Source organism: Canis lupus, chromosome 13 (genome assembly GCF_048164855.1).
Source record: "Canis lupus baileyi chromosome 13, mCanLup2.hap1, whole genome shotgun sequence".
Classification (NCBI taxonomy): Eukaryota; Metazoa; Chordata; class Mammalia; order Carnivora; family Canidae; genus Canis; species Canis lupus.
The window spans coordinates 15428893-15446602 of NC_132850.1; the positions used below are offsets into that span (position 1 = coordinate 15428893).

Here is a 17710-nt window from a genome sequence, read left to right on the forward strand (position 1 = left end):
AGAGGAAAGCAAGGAGGACGACTGATTTGCCAGGCTGGGGTTTCCTTGTTGGTGCTGTGGGTCCTGGTTCAGCCGCAGTCAGATCTACGTTTGGGATATTCTGGTCTTCCACGTCAGCCAGGACCCTCCAGGCTCCGGAGTCAGACAGCCTGGGCCCAGATCAAGGCTCATCAACCCTCCAGGGAGGTCATGGACATGGAACAAGTCCCTCGGACTTTCTAGGCCCAGCTTCTGTACCATGGAGGTGGTTAAGATTAAGAGATCAGATCTGTCGAGTCCCAGAGGCAAGCCAAGACCAAGAATGAAGTTCTTTCTAAAATCCCCAGAGCAGGTACCAGGTGTAGGACTTTGCCCGAGTGAGAAGGGTAGGCAGCTCAGAGCCTCTGATGGGGGCTTCTGGAGGGCTTCCAGAGCCTAAGAAGCGACCCCCTCCCATTGCCTTGGCAGTATTTCTGTCTCTCCGCCCCCATGTGGGCACAGGCTTGTTATTTTCATAGCTTTCCAGTCCATTGCCCCTACCCAGGAGGGGGTAGTTTCAGGCCAAAGTCCTCCCACATTCGAGAAGGCAGACTGGCCCAGCCCCCAACTCTTCCCTGAGTGCCCTCTTGGTCCTCCCTGTTAGGCTCCCTCCCAGGCCTAGAATTCAAGCAAAGGGGAGATAGAGGCACCTACCTACACCCTATTTCCCTCCTGCGAACGAGTGCCTTCCCTTTTCAGGGGCCTTGTGAGTCACCAGCCCCTTGGGAATCTGAGGGCCAGGTTAGGCAAGACGGGCCTGCCTCTCCAAGGATACACGAGAAGAGTTCCAAATGTAGACATTTTAATTGGGTATTGGGTTCTGAAGTGCCTTCTACATATCCGCCTGGTGACTGCTGGTTTTGCACATGCCCGTACTATAGGGTGTCTTTCTCTCATCCCCCAGGAGGCTGCTGGGATCAGCAAGAGCACACCTGGGCCTGAGGCGGTGTCAAGCGTTTCAGGGACAGACTGGAGGTTGGGCAGGAGAACTGGCTGCTTCAGGCCCCAAGCCCACCAATGGAAGGAAAAGTCAGGCACAGCTTGAAGGGGGCGATCCCCTATTTGGCCCCCAGTCCAGAGCAGCAAGGCCGGCCCACTCTGGCCCAAGTGACACTGTTAGATCCTGTCCCCACCCTAATCACTGCCACCTGGCAGTGCCAGGGTGCCTCTCCTCAGTTCGTGTGTGGCAGCAGCAGTGGCGGAGGCAGAGCAGACTTATTTCAGATTGCAGTACAGATACATGGACACAATCATGGCAGCCAGCTGGTGGGAAAGGAACAGGCAAAGGGTCTTTACTTTTAGTCCCCTGCCACCCAGACACCCTCTCTGAAGCTCTGTGAGAAGTCTGTCTCCTTCAGCAAGGCCTCCAAGATGGCTCAAGCACCCCGGTCCAGTGGAGCTACCCTGACCTCCCCACCCCCTTACCTCCAAGGCCCCGATTCCGGCTGCCACGCCCCCCACAGTGACCGCATTGGCCCGGAGGTCATACAGAAGCTGACTGAAACAACCCTTGGGGGAGGGGAGAGAGGTCCCCAGTCAGTAGCTGCACCCCCTCTTCATGCAGCACTTAAGGCCATCAAAGCAGCCCCCCGCTTTCCATACCACACCTGTACAATGTTGTCCTTAGCCCTCTCCTCCGTGCAGGCTTCTGTGGCTGTGCCGTTGCCACTGTTGGAGCAACAGTATGGGGGAAAGGTATGGTTCTTCAGGAAGTAGGGGGAGCCCTCAAAGTCCGTGTAGTTGTTGAAGCCACAGCACCCGAGCTGAAGATGAGGAGGGCAGGGTGGTCAGTAGGGCCTTGTGCTTTCTTGCCCCTGCAGGGTCTCCCCCAGCCCACCTTACCCCTGCCATGGTGCTGTTCCACACTTGCGTGAAGTCCTTCTGGGAGCCATAGTCCTGCTTGATGGCGGGCACGACCAGCAACGTCAGGAAGTGCTCGGCCTGGGTGGGGCGGGCCAGTGTTTAGGGCCCAGTAGGGATGGTGGCCAGTGGCCATTCACAGGCCACAGCCCACCTGCAGGGATCCTCCCCAGCTTTCCCCCTTGCCCAATCCCGCTCCTCACCATCGTAGTGTACACCAGGGCCACCACGGCAGCTGCCACCTCCGCGATGAAGATGAGGAGGAGGATCAAGAAGAACTGAGCGGGGAACAGAGGTCTGAGTTTGAGAAAGAGGAAGTCCCTCGTGCCTCACTTGTGACCCACCCAGTAAAATGGGCAGCAGCCCCTTCTACCAAGGGCCCTGGAGTCCAGAGCTTGGTCTGGGGATCCCCAGGGCCTGGATTCTGGGGTCAGGGAACCCTGGGTCTTGGTTACAGGCCTGTGGAGCTGGGCTTGACGCACCATCATGAGGGCGCACTTGTTCTCCGAGTGAGCACCGTAGCAGCCCAGGAAACCAAGAGCGAAGAGTATAGCACCGGCTGCGATGAGGAAGTAGCCGACGTTGACGAACTGCATGGCACTGGATGACAGCGGCCCAAAGATCTTCAGGAAAGATGGCCCATCGACTGACACCCAGATGCCCACTGCCAACAGGGCAACACCACACAGCTGGGGACAGAGAGGCAGGCCTTAAAACAGTGCAGGCAAGCAGCTTCTTACCACGCAGTTGAATCAGGAAGGTGGGAAACGAGAACTTTCTCCCTTTATTGGCTAAGGACTGTAAAAACCCGTCCTGTATGGAGGAAAAACGTTCTGTGGAGCCAGAAGGATGGGAGCTGGGCCACCCATAGCCAGTACCAGGCTGCACATCAATGCCGATTATAAATGGGGTCAGGGGTTCCAGAAATATCCACAGGTTGGGGGAGGGCAAGACAAGATTTTCCTCACTGCTGTCAGGGTCCTGACGCTTAACTAGGAGTGAAAACAAGCAGGTGAGGCTAACAAGGCCCCCCTCCCCCCATTTCCTTGCCCAGCCAAGCACCTTTGTCCTCCCATAGGTGAGAGTCACCATAGCAGCAGAGGAGGGGCTGAGGTTTACATCTGCTTCCAACCCTGGAGAGGAACTTGGTGAGAAGGGACACCTACCTTGAGGGCTCATTTGGCTTCTCTGTAGGATCAAACTCCAGGCCTACCCTTCATCTAACCGAGACCTCTTCTTGCCTCACCAGGAAAAATGGGGCACCAGAGGAGGGGTACAGCCAGGGCTTCTTGTGGAGGCCCTCCGGCTCAACCCCAAGACCTCAGGGAACCCAGAGGCCCAGACGGGGTAGGAGGTACACTCTCCAGATGCCACAGCTCTTAGAGCAAAGCCTTGCTGACCCAGAGCATCAGTGGAAGAATGAACCCGCTACCACGTTGGTGTCCAGTCCCCAGCTGTAGAAACTGAGGCTAGAACCAGGAGTGAGGTGCAGATTGTGGCTGGATCCCAGGCATGTTTGTCCAAGGACAGAGAGCCAGGCTCCCACCCTACAGGGTCAAATTTCAAGGAGCCCTAGACCTGCTCTGCCCTGCCCAGCCTGGCAAAGCCTGAGCAACAGAGGCCAGAAACCAAACTGGATTTGCTTTTAACCCCCTCGGGCCAGAACACCTGCTCTCCATATCCCTAGGATCTGTCTGCCTTGTCCAGATATATGGATAAAGGTTAGTTCCCTGAAGCCCGAAGAAGCCCAAGGAATGGACCACCCCGGAGTCAGGGAGGTAACACCTGCAGCCCAATTTCCCCAAAGTCCTCTACACTTCCTGTCTCCACTTCCTCGACCTCCACTCACTTAAGCCATTCTTTTTTTCTTTTTTTTTTTTTTTCACTTAAGCCATTCTAATTTGGCTCCAAGGTCTGTGATGCTGTCTTGTGCTACACCTGGTGGATGCTTCCTGTGCCATACCCTCCTGGCCTCTCTGCGGCCATGTTCTCCCTGTTTTCCTCCTATTGCTCTTTTTTTCTTTCTTTCTTTCTTTCTTTCTTTCTTTCTTTCTTTCTTTCTTTCTTTCTTTCTTTCTTTCTTTTTCTTTCTTTTTTTCTATTGCTTTTTTTCTGTCTGCTTCCTGGTGGCCATTTCTCCACATACCCTGTACAAGTTGGGTTTCGCAGAATTCGCTCAGCCTGTGTGCTCTTACCCTCTCCCATGGCCTCGCTGACCCTTTGTGGTCACATGACTTCCAAATATCCACGTCCAGCTCCAACTGGAGCTGCAACCCCCTTGGGTACTCAGCTGCCCGGGGCCCATCCCCTGGGTTGCTCATAGCAGAGACACGGGCTTTATCTTCAAAGCCTCTGTCTTCCCTGCCCCTCTGTCTGTCTCCCGGCCACCATCCGAGGGCTTTGTCCTTGGTCCATTTCTCCCCATCTCCACCACCATCTCCAGGGTTCATGCCTCATTACTCAGCTTCCTCAGACATGCCCTATACAATCTGTTCCTGGTTTTCTGAACAATACCTGATTTCATTGCCTCTGGGCCTTTTTCATGGTTTGCGACCCTCGCTCAGTGCAAATGCCCAGCCTCAGCTATTTCCTCCAGATAGTCTTCTCTGACCAGGGATCAAGCCCTTCCTGGGGGCTCCCATTGCCCCTGTGCTAAGGCCAGACCTAATAGTTGCAACTGTCTGTCCGTCTGGCCTGCTGGACCTGAGATCCTCAAGGGCAAAGAAAGGGCTCACTTACCTTTCCCCCAAGCGTCTTAGGCAACACATGTTTGTTGAATGAATAAGGGTTGCTTGAGGCAGACTCTCTGCTCTGGGGTCTCTGGGCATCTCTCCTTTCAGTTCCTTGTCCATCCTACTGAGGCCACTGAATTTCCTTGTACTCTAGGCAAGCTTGGGCAAAACTCTTCCCCTCCCTGGGCCCCCAATGACTATAAAACGGGGACAGTCACTCCTGTTAGCCTACTCCACCCTGCCCTATGTCGAGACTAAAACTTCCTGTAAGGGAGGGGCTTCTCTTAAGCTTTTCCACCCCAACTTGTGCTCCTGAGACCGAAACTCAGCATCTGGGGAGACTTCTGTACCCTATCCTCATGGGAAACTTGTGCAACAGAGTCTGGGCACAGGGATCTCCCATTTCTCAGCTTAAGCTCTGCTTAGGTTGTGACCCACTCCTGCAGGGAGGCCCAAAGAGCCCACAGCCCCCGTACTTACAAAGATGAGGAAATTGAAGAGGATCATCATGGTTTTAATGAAGCCGAAGCACTGCATGGTGGCTTCTAGGAGGCAGACAAGTGTGAGTTAGGAATTTGGGCCACCCGCCTCAGCAGCCACCTGGGCTGGCCCTGGCATTTGGGCCCTGACATATCAGACTCCAGCGTCCAGAACCTGTAAACCACCCAAATTCCCCTGCCTCTAGACTCTGACACCTCAGGACTGTTCCTAAGTCCTATCCTGACACCCCTGGCTCGCTGTACTGCCCAGGCCCTCTCCCAGCACCTGACACTCTGACACACTAAACCCCCGCAGGTTTCTCCATTGGCACTCCAAGCCCAACATCCAGACTAGAGGTCACTCCAGGCCCTTCCTTGGCATCTGTATACCCCGGACTCCTCCGCCAAGCCAGCCCTGGGCTCTTTCATTACCCTCCCCGTTGGTCATCAGCTTCCCAAACCCATTTCCAGATTAACTTTGCTTCACAGGATAATCCCTATCCTGTGTCATCACCTGTTCAGGGCTCTCGGTAGTGAGTTCCGAAAGAAGGATCTGCTGAGGCTCCAGAGGGCACAGACAACTCCAGGGAATCGCCACTTGAGTGGGCAGGCAGGGAGACAGAGCTGGCTCTCAGGCACCAATGCTCACCTGCAGGCGGGGCAGGAGTTTTAAAGTCCTCTGTTCGCCTTCCCGCCCGCCCCACCCAGCCTCCTCTTGCCCTGCTGCCCCCTGCTGCCGGGAGATCTATCCCCATAGTCACAGGAGCAGCAGGCCCCGTCGGCCTGGCAACGCCAACCGCAGCAACACCCTTCCTGATCTGGAGAAGGAAGAGAAGTCTGAGGGTAAAGAGCGGCCCCTGGAATTTCTGCGTGCCCTCCCCACAGCAGTGCGCGGTAGCTCCCTAGCCTACACCTGCCGCTCCGTGCACCTGCCCTGCATGTTCACAGGCGCACCTGCCGGAGCTGCCCTCTCCAGTCACGCGCAGACACATATGTAACCCCCTGCCAGTGCTCGTGAGTGTGCAAATACATACGCACACCCATCACACACACTCGACACTGTGTGTGGACTGACTCCCAGCAACTAAGAAACAACAAAGCAACATCTGAGGCACATACTTAAAGCCTCTCTGTCTCTGTCTCTGTCTCTGTCTCTTTGTCTCTCTTACACACCCTTTTGGGGAAATGACCCAGGTTTAGCAGCTTCTACTCCCTCCTCTGAGTAGCAAATGACCCCTAGTCCTTTTTCCTCTACAAAATCTTGATTTCCCCATCTTTCTCCTCCATTCATCTTTCCTCCTTACTCGTCTCCCTCCCCGTACTTTCTCTTGCTTCCTCTCCTTCCAGCGTGTTCAGCGATGTGTCAAGGACGCCCCTTTCCACCGGCAGGTGGCACCCTAATCCCACGAAAGCGGCACCCCAACTCCAAGCCGGCAAACCCCTGCCCGTCTCTTTGCACTGAGTCCTGTGGCCCTATTTCCACTCTAGCGCTCCCGACCTGCAGGTACTGGGGAAGTTCTGGCTTTGGAGTCCCTGGGACCAGGTACTCCCAGGCTGGTTCCGCAGCCTCCTAGCTGTGGGACTCCAGGGGTATTGCTTAGGCTCAGTTTTAAACCTGTTTCCTGGTCTATTAAACAGAATAGTTCTAGGGATTTTAAATAAGATTCTCTCCCCACTCTGGGACAAATGGGAATGACCCCAGAGTGGGAATGTCAGAGTGGAGAGAGTCATAGCCAGAGGGGGTGTGGGGTGGACAAAGTGGACTTTTACAATTTAAAAAAATTTTGAATACAGTTGACACTAGTTTTTGTTTTTTTGCAATGACAGGGAGCAGCTGAAGAAACGGGAGAGAGGGGGCCAATAACACTAGTATCTGTATAGATCACGTTTTACATGCATTACATATATGGTCTCCCCCCCCTTTTTTTTACAACAATCTTATGAGATTGTTGTAAATCTCTTTTATTCCCTTTTTAAATATCAGGAGACAGGGGCACAGGAAGGTTGAGTACTTGCCGTGATCACACAGTCTGTACGTGGCAAAGCCAGGATTCACCCCGAGTCATTCTCGTGCCAGAGTCTGTATCTTAACCACCAAGCCGACTGTCTATAGTGATGGAATCACTAGGAAGGCAGGAAGAGCCGACTTCCAGAAAGAGCAGGAGAGGAGGCCTTGGTCTGGGACTTGAGGAAGAAAATGGCCAAGGGCAAGTGGGGTTACAGGTGTAATGGCTGGAAGTCGATGGGAGCAAGGTCCATTTTCTAAGACTGGAGATAGCAAGTGAGGCCTTTAGGGTGGTGCTGGGGACCCCAAAGTCTCCTAGCAGGAACAGAGAAAAGCTGGAGGCTGAGAAGGAGGACTGGAAGTAGAGTAAGAGGGAAAGAGAGAGGGGGCTGAGGTCCACTGTTCCACGGCAACTCAGTGCAAGGCCTGCCAGAGCCATGGACATTCCTCTCTCCCGCAGGAAAGGAGATACACCCAGGGTTGACACAACTTACATCCCTCTAGGGACCTAGCACTAATTATCCACATGGCTTTCTCTTTTCCCTCAGGAAGCAGAGCCAGGTCAGCTCCATTTATGACCCCAGTGCCCAGCACATATGAAGTTGTTAGTGAACAATTCCTGATTGATTGGATGAATAAATGAGCACAGAACAGCAAGAGTTAAACGTCTGGGCTTTAGACCTTGGCCACCAGGGATTTGAACCCCTGCCTGCCTCTGGTTGTGTGACCTCACCTAACTGAGCCTCAGTTTCTTTATACAGTCGATCCTTTTTATTCATGGCTTCCATACCTGCGAATTTACTAGAATTTATTTGTAACCCCACACCAATACTCATGTCACTTTTGCGGTCGTTCATGGACATTTGTAGAGCTGCAAAAATGTTGAGCTGCCTCATTCACGTGTTCTCAGCTGAGGCCGAACAAGAGGCTACTCTGCCTCCTTGTTCTACCTCTTACCATGTAAACATATGTTCTTGTGGTCTATTCAGTGTCACCTTTTTTTTTTTTTTTGCATTTTTATGCTTCTTGTTGGTGATTTATGAAATAATGCTGTTATTCAAATAATGCTGAAGTGCTGTCTCATGTTTCTGAGCACAAGAAGGCTGTGATGGGCCTTACAGAGGAAGTATGTTAGATAAACGTCATCCAGGTAACAAGTTAGAGTGCTGTTGACTGTGAGTTCAATGTTAGTGACTCAACAACAATATACTTTAAATTAGGTGTCTATAAACAGAAATACACATAAAACAAGGTCATGTCCAGATTGATCAGTTGACAAAAATGTGACCAGAGGCTGGTAGGAATCTAACCCTGTAGGTGCATCGGCTCGATTTGCTAATGTGCTATTTGTGGCGGGGACTTCATTAGAACATAGCTACTGTGAATAATGAGAATCGACTGTATGTGAAATAGGAATAATGATAGAGTCTCCTTGTAGGGCTGTTGTGGGGTTAATGAGAGAGTGTTTGTAAAATACCCGGCACTGTTTGGCACACAGCAGAAGCTTAATAAACATTGTTAATATTGTCTATGTGGGTAAATGAGAAAGCGAGGGAGTAATTGTCCCCTACTCAGAATTCCTTTTCTCTAGGGGCCAAGCTGAGGTTTTGCTGGCCCTTGGGCTGGACCCATGGAGAGAACCGTTGGGGAGCCTGACCTGTGGGGAGGGGCTGAGGACCAGGACCTACAATAAAGAGCACCATCCTAATGCAGCCTCTATGTCATAGAGGCCCCAGCTGCCCTGGCCAGGAGCAGCCTCAGGCACACCACAGAAGCTCCCTGTGCCCATGGGGCCTTCTCGGTTGGTCCGTGCCCCTCGGCCCCGGGGCTTAAGTTCCCCTTACCGCAGGCCAGGGCTGGGTTGGCCTCGGCCTCGGTTTCCCAGGATGTTCAAGCGTAGCCACAGAAGGTATCGGCAGAAACCCCAAGGCCCAGCTGCCACCACTGCAGCTACCAATCTTGTCACCGTTGGCACAGGTATCAACAACATTCATACTGCCACCATGAGCATATGGATCTTTCCGCCACAAGGTTAGCCAAGGGCCCTGAGGCAGGGTGGGGAGTGGGTGGAAAGACAGGGCCATTGGTTTTCCCCCACCCTTGGCCCTGCTGTGTGGGCACTCTAGGGGGCACAACCTGTGTGAAATACCTCCCCAAAAGTATGGTAGGGTCTTGATGACAGACATCCTGAAGGCTTGGAGCCTTATTAGAGAGGTATTGGCTGGAAGTGGAGGGCCTAGGGAACTGTGGATCTAAGAACAGTGGAGCTTCCAGAACTGCTGTCTTCCTCACACTCTTCCCTCTCTTTCCTCTCCTCAGTTCTCAGACACCTATGTCAACCTGGCAGCTTTCTGATCCTCTAGAAGTGTCCAGAAACTAGTCCAGAAGCTTGGCTGGCTCCGGACCTGCATCTCCTAAAGGTCATGGGTGGTTAACAGCAGACAAATACACTCATTTCTGCTCTGACTGCCTTACTCCGCTCCAAGGTGTTTCAGACAACTATGCAGAGTATGAGGGCAGGGTTGGGGCTGACCGCTCCCAGGGACAGGCTTCAAGTGATGACAGCAGCGATCACAGTTAGACAATGGAAGGACAGGACTCGTAGGCAACACACACCATTTCTCCATCTTTGGCCTCAGCTTTCGATCTGCCCTGTGAGGTAGGGGCAAAGGGTCTCCTTAGACATCTTGGAAGTTATAGGGAGGTGGGTCCTTGAGGAGGGAAGGAGGGGCACTGATCAGAAAGGGGTAGGATGAGAGAGATTTCATTGCCAGAGTGACTTTATGAGCGCTTGGAGGTGAGCTGTATGTAGCTCTGTGCCTGTGCCGGTCAGTGTGCAGATGCGGATGTTGGCGTGTGTCTGAGTGTGTGTGTGTGAAACCAGGACAATGAGAGTGTGAGCAGACAAGGGCTGAGTGTGCCTCTGTGGCTGCAGAGTATCAGGGTGTGTCTGTAAGGGTTTGGGTGTGCCAGAGAGAGGTGTCAGCTCACTAAGTGGAATGAAGGTCAGGAATGGGGTGGGGGCTGCCAGAAGCAGGAGGGGGTTGCTTCCGAGCCGGGCGAGCCACCTTCAGCCCCCTAGGTCTTCTCCTAGGCCAGTGTTTTCCAGGACTGTCAGCTGAGCTGGGGCGGTTAGGGGTGGGGCAAGACTGAGTTTGAGTCCAGAAAGGGGGAGGGCGCTAAACACTCTGGCCTGGGGATTTTCCATTTGGATTTTCTGAGCGTGTGTCTCTGTGTCATCAGGTGTAACTGGGTTTCTGTGGGGTGTGTCTCCACGGAGTTATGTCTCAGGGCAGGGAAACACTGGGAGGGACTCTTCCCTGAGGTGTCACTTTATGCATGGGTGTGTGTCTGGGGCTCCTTTCCCTGAGGGTTGGGGGTGAGAGTGAAGCCTGAGGGCCTTGGCCTGGCCCCCTGGGGTTCAGGAGGCCTGTGAGGTTTTGAATTGAATTTGAAAATGAATGGTGTCTGTGTCCTTCTACTCCAAGGCTTACCAGAGACTGGGACCCTGAGAGGAGGGAAGGCAGAGAAGTCACTGATGTGTCATATCCAGACTGCACAGGCTGGGGGGAAGAGGCTCTTGGGGGTCTGGGGAAAGTGGCACTGAACCTCAGTTAAACCAGGAAGGTGGCTGGGCTAGTGCCCAAGGCCCACAAAGGGGCCCACACATTTACAGACACATGTCACAGTCCATGAACATATGCAGACATGTAAATATAAGTAGACTCCCAGACACACAATGCAACAAACACAGGTGCTTGCAAGTACATACTTATAAACAGAGATACACACTGCCACTAACGCACGTGGACCTCCCCACATGGCGTGTGTAACAACACATGCACATGCTTACAAAAGAGCACACACAGACATAAAAATGCATGCATCTGGACAAGCACATGAGCCTATAGACGCATGCAATCACGCTCATGCAAACCCAGGCACACACAGATGCACACACACATGCAGACACACTCACCAGGCTTCCCTGCCCCTGCGGCCCTGGAACCCAGAAGCTTCCCTCCCCTATGAGTGTGTGTGTGTGTGTGTGTGTGTGCCCACACCTGTGTCTGTGTGTATCTGTGTCTGTGAGAATGTGTGTGTATGTGTGTGATGGGGGGGTTGCTGAGCTGTGGGAACCTGATGACATCATCTCTTCTGGCTATTTTTAGCTCCCTCTGCAATGCCGGGCTCCTCCAAGGCCCCTCCCCTTCCAGGCTCCCAGAGGCAGCCGCAGCCAGAGAGGGCACCCACCACTCCAGGCTAGGTGACCCCTGGATGACCGGGTACAGCTCCCCCGTCCCCACCCCACCAGAGCTCCCTGGAGGTTGAGGACCCCCGAGGAAGAGGCGTGGGCCATGTGGCCACGGGGAGCAGGGGCCTGGGCTAGGTGAGCAGACCCGGCTGGGGTCCAGCCCCTAGGGGTGCCTCTGCTTCTGCTTTTCAATCTGAAAGTCTCACCGTCAGTAGAGCCTGCCATGTGCCAGGGAGGGTGCCAGCTTCTGGAGGTAGAGCAGTGTGCAACACAGCGGGGTTCTTCGGGTGGGGGTTACGGCTCGGAGGGGACAGACATTAAACAGATCACGCAGGCGCTGCGCCAAACTGTGGCAAGGACTCCGAAGGCTGGTAACAAGGGGGTTTGATCCGGGATGTCCTGTCTCTTTCTGCCTCGTGGGGATAACCTGAGGAAAGCAGAGGGGCACCTTGAGCCCCAACAGCCACACTCCACAATTCCACAGAGCAGAGCTTCCCCCTGGGCCCCGGGCTGTGCTCCCAACACTGCACCAACCCAATGGCCCAGCAGTGGCCCCCGCTATTCCGGGCCCCTTTTCTCCGGAACCCCGCCACGGTTGATCCCTGGGAGTCGGTCCCTGGTAGTCGGTCCCAGTCTCCAGGTGCGCCTGGGAGACGGAAACTGGAGAGGGGCCGCGCCTCCCGGTGCCCAGGCGGAGAGGGCAGGGCAGACAGGTGCAGGAGGAAGTGCTGGTGGCTCCCGTGCAGGAGGTCAGGAGGGAGGAGGACAGTGCCCCGAGGGGTCCTTGCCCAGAGGAGGCTTCCTGCTCCAGCCAGCCTCCAGGGCAGCCACCGGAAAATTGGGTTTGGCAGCTTCAGGGAGAGCCCGGGGCTGGAGGAGGGGTCCGGACACCCTGGGGAGGCGGCCCGGGGCGCTCTCCTCCCACCCAGAGCCCGCTGCGGCTGTCTTGTTGGGAGAGCATTGTGTCACACTCGGGCCCTTTGGAGTGTGTGTGGGGGGACAGCTCTGGGCTGGAAGCAGGAGCCCGTAATTCCAGTGCTTGTTCTGCCCCGAACCCCAGTGTGATCCTTGGAAAGTCCTGCTCCCTTTCGTGGCCTGAGTGGGCCCTCCCAGGAAGGAGTACTGGAGGGCCAGGCTCCTGGTCCCCAATTCCTGCCCTCTGGGTTTTCCTGGGAGTCTGATTCAGACAAAGACACACAGTTTGTGTTTGGGACAATGGGTAGGGACGGGAACAGACTGCCCCCAGCGCGCCAGGCTGGAGGTCCCTTGTCACCAGTGGGTCAATGGCCGGAAGCCCAGCTCCAGCCCTACAATGCTATAACAGGTCACCCCACCCTTACCAGTACCCTCACCCACACCCCACCCCCACTTCCGTCCTCTGTTTCTTCCTCACCTTCAGAGAAAGCTGCAGGGCTCCCTGGGGAACTTCCCATACCTACTTCATTGGCTCCCTGCCAGGTGCTCAACCCTCCCTCCCCCTCTGCCCACTTGACCGGGTCAGTCTCCCAGTTAACTTTCTGTCCAGAGATCCCAGCTGGGGCAGGCCAGGGAGGAAAGGAAGCTGGGTGGAGGGGCTGCAAAAGAGCCTGCTTTTCCTGCTCCCCTCAGTTACTAGAAGCCCAAATGAGGGACTTGGGAAGAGAGAGGTGGATTGAGGGTTGGGGCCTCGGACTGGGCTGCCCTGGGCATATTTCACCCCCCTAGGACCCCAGGGGAAGTGGGAATGCTATCTTTTACCTACCCAACAATCCTCTTCCTCTGCTTTCAGCAAATTCAGGGAAGAGAGTCCAGATCTGAGACTTGTATCCTCCGGAAAATAAACACAAAAACCCAGGACAAGTGAGTCCTGGTTAATGTTACTATGTCAATGACAAATTCATGAAAACACAAAAACCATAAAATTCTAAATGCATAGAATCCATAGTCATGGAATCTTAGCATCTCAGAATTCTAGCATGGTGAAATCTGAGTTACTAAATCAGAAATATAGAATTCTGGTATCACCTATGTCCAGATCACAAGGTTAAGTATCCTTGAAGAGAGAAGTCTTGAGAAGTCAGTTAGTGAAGTCTTTACCTTCAGGTGGATGTCTACACTAGAGGATCCCCTACTGGGGATGGGCAAAAGAGTTCACATATGAACTCTAAGCAGGAGGCAGAGAGCTCAGGACACACGAGTTTAGGATAGGTTAAGAATCCTGCAATAACTCAGGCAGAAGACAGACATCTTCCATGAGGACACATTCTTCTTTCCTGAGGATGAGGGGAGTGGGGTGGGAGGAGGGGGATACAGAGAGGGGAACTCTAGAAACAAAACATAGCCCGCAGAAAAAACGATCAAGTAGCATAACACACAGCCACAATGCCTCCAATTTCTCCACGTTCGGGGTTAACACCAGCCCAGGACATTGTCAAAGGTTAGTAAGACTTCTTGTCACATAGGAATGGCAAGCCACATCTGGCTTGTTGGGAAGAAAAGTACCAAGTAGAAAATATTCTGTAGACCACAATTTCTTGGGGCTGCTGGGAAGAGCTGACTCTCCAAAGAGGATGCTGAGCTGTGACTGACAAAGCCATGCTACGGGGTGGGGTGCAGAGCCCCTAGCAAGGCCTTGGTAGGGGACCTTGTGGAGGGCATCTGCCTGGGGTGGTGCCTGGGAGAGGCATCCCTACAGAAGGAGCCAAACTCGAGGCAGCACTTGGTATGGGGACTCTTGCCTGATTATGGGGTTGGTTACTCAGTAAACAATGGGGATATTTACCTAGCATTTCTGGGAAACTACTGCAAACTTAGGAACCCAGAAGGAGCAGTTCCAGAGAGGCAAATGCCAAGCTCTTCTGGGCATGGGAAATACGACAATGTCAGCTGGAGATCCTCTTGCTCCACTGCCTATCCATGGATTCAGCTCAATACCTCAGCCTTGACCTCTACCCACATCCTCATTGGCCCCCCTCCCTGCTTGCCTGCCATCCTCCCTGCCTCCAGCTCCTGGGTGACCTTTGGCAAATCGTGGACCCTCTCTAGGCCTTGGATCCCCTTTTCTTTTCTTTTCTCTTTCTTTCTTTCTTTCTTTCTTTCTTTCTTTCTTTCTTTCTTTCTTTCTTTCTTTCTTTCTCTTTCTTGACTTTATTTATTTATTTATTTGTGAGAGACACAGAGAGACAGGCAGAGGGAGAAGCAGGCTCCATGCAGGTAGCCCTGGGCTGAAGGCCGCGCTAAACTGCTGAGCCACCTGGCCTGCCCTCCGCCTTCTCCCTTTTGCTTTCTTTTGAAGTCTACAATTGGGTCCTAAGCACAGGTTTTAGTATTTTATACTCCTGGTTTTGTCCAGATCAGTTCCATTTCAGATGTTTCCAAGCTCAGCTTCCAGAGAAAGTGTTAGGCAGCCTTAGGGGAGAATGGAGGGGATAGGGAATATGAATAATGCTCACATTCGACATCCTATATGCGTCAGTTCCTATGACAGGTGTTTTATAAATCTTATATGATGCTCACAACCACCCTGTGTCTATAAATCATTGCTCCCATTTTATAGACAAAGGAACTGATGCTCAGGGAGGATAAATAATAAGCTCAAGGTCATTCAGCTAGGGAGAACTGGGATCACAGCCAGCTCTGCCAATCTGAAGGCTATGGTTTTAGATTAGCATTAATCCATGTGGCTTCAACAAGTAACATGAAACCCAGTGGATGGGAGTTTCAGGGAGCTGTAGTCCATGTGGCTGGCCCTAGGTAGGTAAGGAGTTCCATTTAGGGAAGTGTGTGATAGGGTCAGACAGTCTGTGCTGCAAGGAAAGCTGAACTGAGTCTCTTCCTATCAGAACTCTGGGTGTTCTCAGCTCAGATTTGAGAAAGCTGGGTGGGTGTATGCCGGGTGAGAGTGGAGAGTGGGGTGGTCCTGGGCTGGTCTTCAGGGGATTGAGGGGCTGCTACCCTGTTCCGGGAGATGGGTGTGTATGGGTTGGGGAGGGGTTGTGAATGGGGGCTTCTTCACTTTCCCCCTCACCAGAACTGGTTGTCTGGTCTCTGGAACCTGGGAGCAGGGGACTTTCTGGATAGGATAGCAGCATCCCAGCGTGTTGGCAATAGACTCACCTCTAGGAACCCTTAGGATCCCTAACCCTCAGCCCCCTTGCACAGTTGCCTCTGTTAACTGACCCAACCAAGTGGAAGAACTTCAAATGGAGCCCCCACCTCTGCCTTTCCCAAGGTTGGTCATCGGAGGAAGGGGGCGGGGGAGATGGGCTAAGGCACTGGCTCCTAGGGCCAGGGCTGGAGGAATCTCTGGAGGCCATCTCATCCAAATGCTTTACTCTGAGGGTGGGGGAGGACTTAGAAGTCCAGAAAGGGAGCAGGGCTTGCCAAAGATCACACAACGGCCCATGCTGTCCCCACCAAGTACCAGGCACTCCCCTTGGCACTGAGGATACAGTTGAATCATGTTCTTGAAAACTTGCAGCCTAATGGAGAAAACACGCGTGGTATAGCTACACGGAGAGAAGTGTCAGGGCTGAAAGAGAGGTTCAGACACTGGGGGCTTAGAGAGGCAGGGGCCCGGGGCCCTACAGGCTTCACGGGAGATGTGTAGGTGGTTTGGGAGCTGGGCTTAAAGAGGAAGCCACGTTTTAGCTGATTTTCGGGCTGAGAAAGCATGAATGAATTGCCCCGCAAAGACTGGCCCGTGTGGGTGGAGTGGGAGTCTGATGCGCAGCAGTGCAAGCCAGGGCCGGGTCTTGAGGTCAGGGCCATCTGCTCTGTGAGCGCACAGTGGTCACAGAGGTGCGGGCGCAGGGATCGAGGGCCCCCGCGGCGGTAGGGGATCTCAGGAGGCCAAGGCTGGGAGATTTTTTTTTTTTTTTAAGACTTTATTTATTTATTCATGGGGCGGGGACAGAGACGCAGGCAGAGGGAGAAGCCGGCTCCACGCAGGAGCCTGATGCGGGACTCGATCCCGGGTCTCCAGAATCACCGCCCGGGGCTGAAGGCAGATGCCCAGCCACTGAGCCACCCAGGGGTCCCCTGGGCTGGGAGATTCTTAGCAGGATGGGTGGCTCCGGCTAGGCCTTCCCACCCCCTGAGCCGGGGGCAGCGTCCTTCAATCCAAGTTACACGCAAGCACAGAAAACTTGGGTCCTCACTCCTCCCGGCGAGGACCCGGGCCCGGGCCGAGGCTCCTCCGGCGCGGCGGTCCCGGCAGGCGCACGCCCCTCCCTCCGAGCGGCGCCCCGCTCCCCACCGCTCCTGAAGCGGCCGCCGGCCGGGACACGACCGGGACGGCCTCCGCTCTGGAGCTCGGGGGCTGCGCGGCACCCCCCCGCCCCCGCCCCCGCCCCCGCCCCCGCGGCCGTGATGCAAATCCGCTCCGGATTTATTCTCGGGCGTCCTTTCCGTAAAGTGCGACGCACCCGGCGCCAGCGCTCGTCTGGAAGCGCCTCCTCCCGCCGGGACCCAAGGGCGCGGGGACCTCGAGCCGGGCGGGGGCGGGGCGGGGGCGGGGCCTTCCCGCGGCTGCCGCCCGGGGGCGGGGCGACGGTGGGCGCCGGGGGGATCGGCGGCCCGAGGCTGGGGGCGGGGCTGCAGCTAACCGCGGGGGGCGGGCCCGAGGCTCCGAGTGGGGGTGCAGGCGCCGTGGGCAGGTGGGACCGCGGCCTCGGGGTCCCGGCCGCAGGTTTTGGTAGAGAGCCGAGAAGGTGTAGGGCCGCGGAGTGTGGGGAGGCGCGCGGGGGAAGCCTCAGGCCTAGGAGGGGTCACCCCACGCGGGAGCGCGGCTCCGCACCTCGACTGTCTGCATAGTTGTGGTTTGTGCCCCGAAAACGAATTCGGCCGATCCCTGTCCTCATCCCGCAGGGAAACCAAGCTGTCGTTCCACCTCGGAGGCCTGGGAGCCTGACACTACTGGGGACTGGATGGATGCGGGAGTGGGGTGCTCGGTGCAACTCCCAAGAGCTCCAGATTCGAGAGACTGCAGGAATGGTGTGAGCACTTGATATAAAATGCTCTCCAAATCAGCCTGTATTCATAGACATAGAGAAATGGCACCTACTGAGTGCCTACTGCATACCAGACTAAGGGTATTCACCAAATTGACAAAAAGAAGAGTGAGTCTTACTTTTTTCCTTGATTTTATAACAGAAAAGAACAATACAGGTCTTTTTTATAAAGATTTTTTAAAAAATGTACTTATTCATGAAAGACACAGATAGAGTCAGAGACACAGGCAGAGGGAGAAACAGGCTCCATGCAGAGAGCCTGACGTGGGACTTGATCCCGGGACTTCAGAATCACACCCCCAGGCCGAAGGCAGGTGCTAAACTCCTGAGCCACCCGGGCTGCCCAATACTGGTATTTTTATTGGAAAAAA

General features: G+C 54.4%; 2 protein-coding genes and 1 long non-coding RNA gene across 7 annotated transcripts; 2 read left to right on the forward strand and 1 right to left on the reverse strand.

Moving 5' to 3' along the window:
• Positions 1–803: 803 nt before the first annotated feature.
• TSPAN1 (tetraspanin 1) lies at positions 804–13201 on the reverse strand. 5 transcript variants are annotated; one of them, XM_072772358.1, is made up of 11 exons: positions 13091–13201; positions 11556–11776; positions 7106–7273; positions 5604–5738; positions 5091–5155; positions 2361–2567; positions 2082–2156; positions 1861–1959; positions 1626–1781; positions 1444–1527; positions 804–1281 (listed from the first exon to the last, which is right to left on the reverse strand). In XM_072772358.1, the coding sequence occupies exons 5-11, from the start codon at positions 5145–5147 to the stop codon at positions 1234–1236; spliced, it is 726 nt and encodes a 241-aa protein (XP_072628459.1). In that variant the 5' UTR covers positions 5148–5155; positions 5604–5738; positions 7106–7273; positions 11556–11776; positions 13091–13201; the 3' UTR covers positions 804–1233. The 5 variants fall into 5 exon arrangements, with proteins under 5 accessions (XP_072628459.1, XP_072628458.1, XP_072628461.1 ...); XM_072772357.1 differs by having other exon boundaries at positions 7106–7449; XM_072772360.1 differs by lacking the exon at positions 7106–7273.
• LOC140602616 (uncharacterized) lies at positions 922–8623 on the forward strand. The gene is made up of 2 exons (XR_012005534.1): positions 922–6593; positions 7074–8623. It is a non-coding gene; the product is annotated as an uncharacterized lncRNA (long non-coding RNA).
• Positions 8829–9560, forward strand: P3R3URF (PIK3R3 upstream open reading frame). Its single transcript, XM_072772363.1, has 2 exons — positions 8829–9125; positions 9414–9560. Exons 1-2 carry the CDS (start codon positions 8882–8884, stop codon positions 9455–9457), a joined length of 288 nt encoding a protein of 95 aa, XP_072628464.1. The 5' UTR covers positions 8829–8881; the 3' UTR covers positions 9458–9560.
• Positions 13202–17710: the final 4509 nt, after the last annotated feature.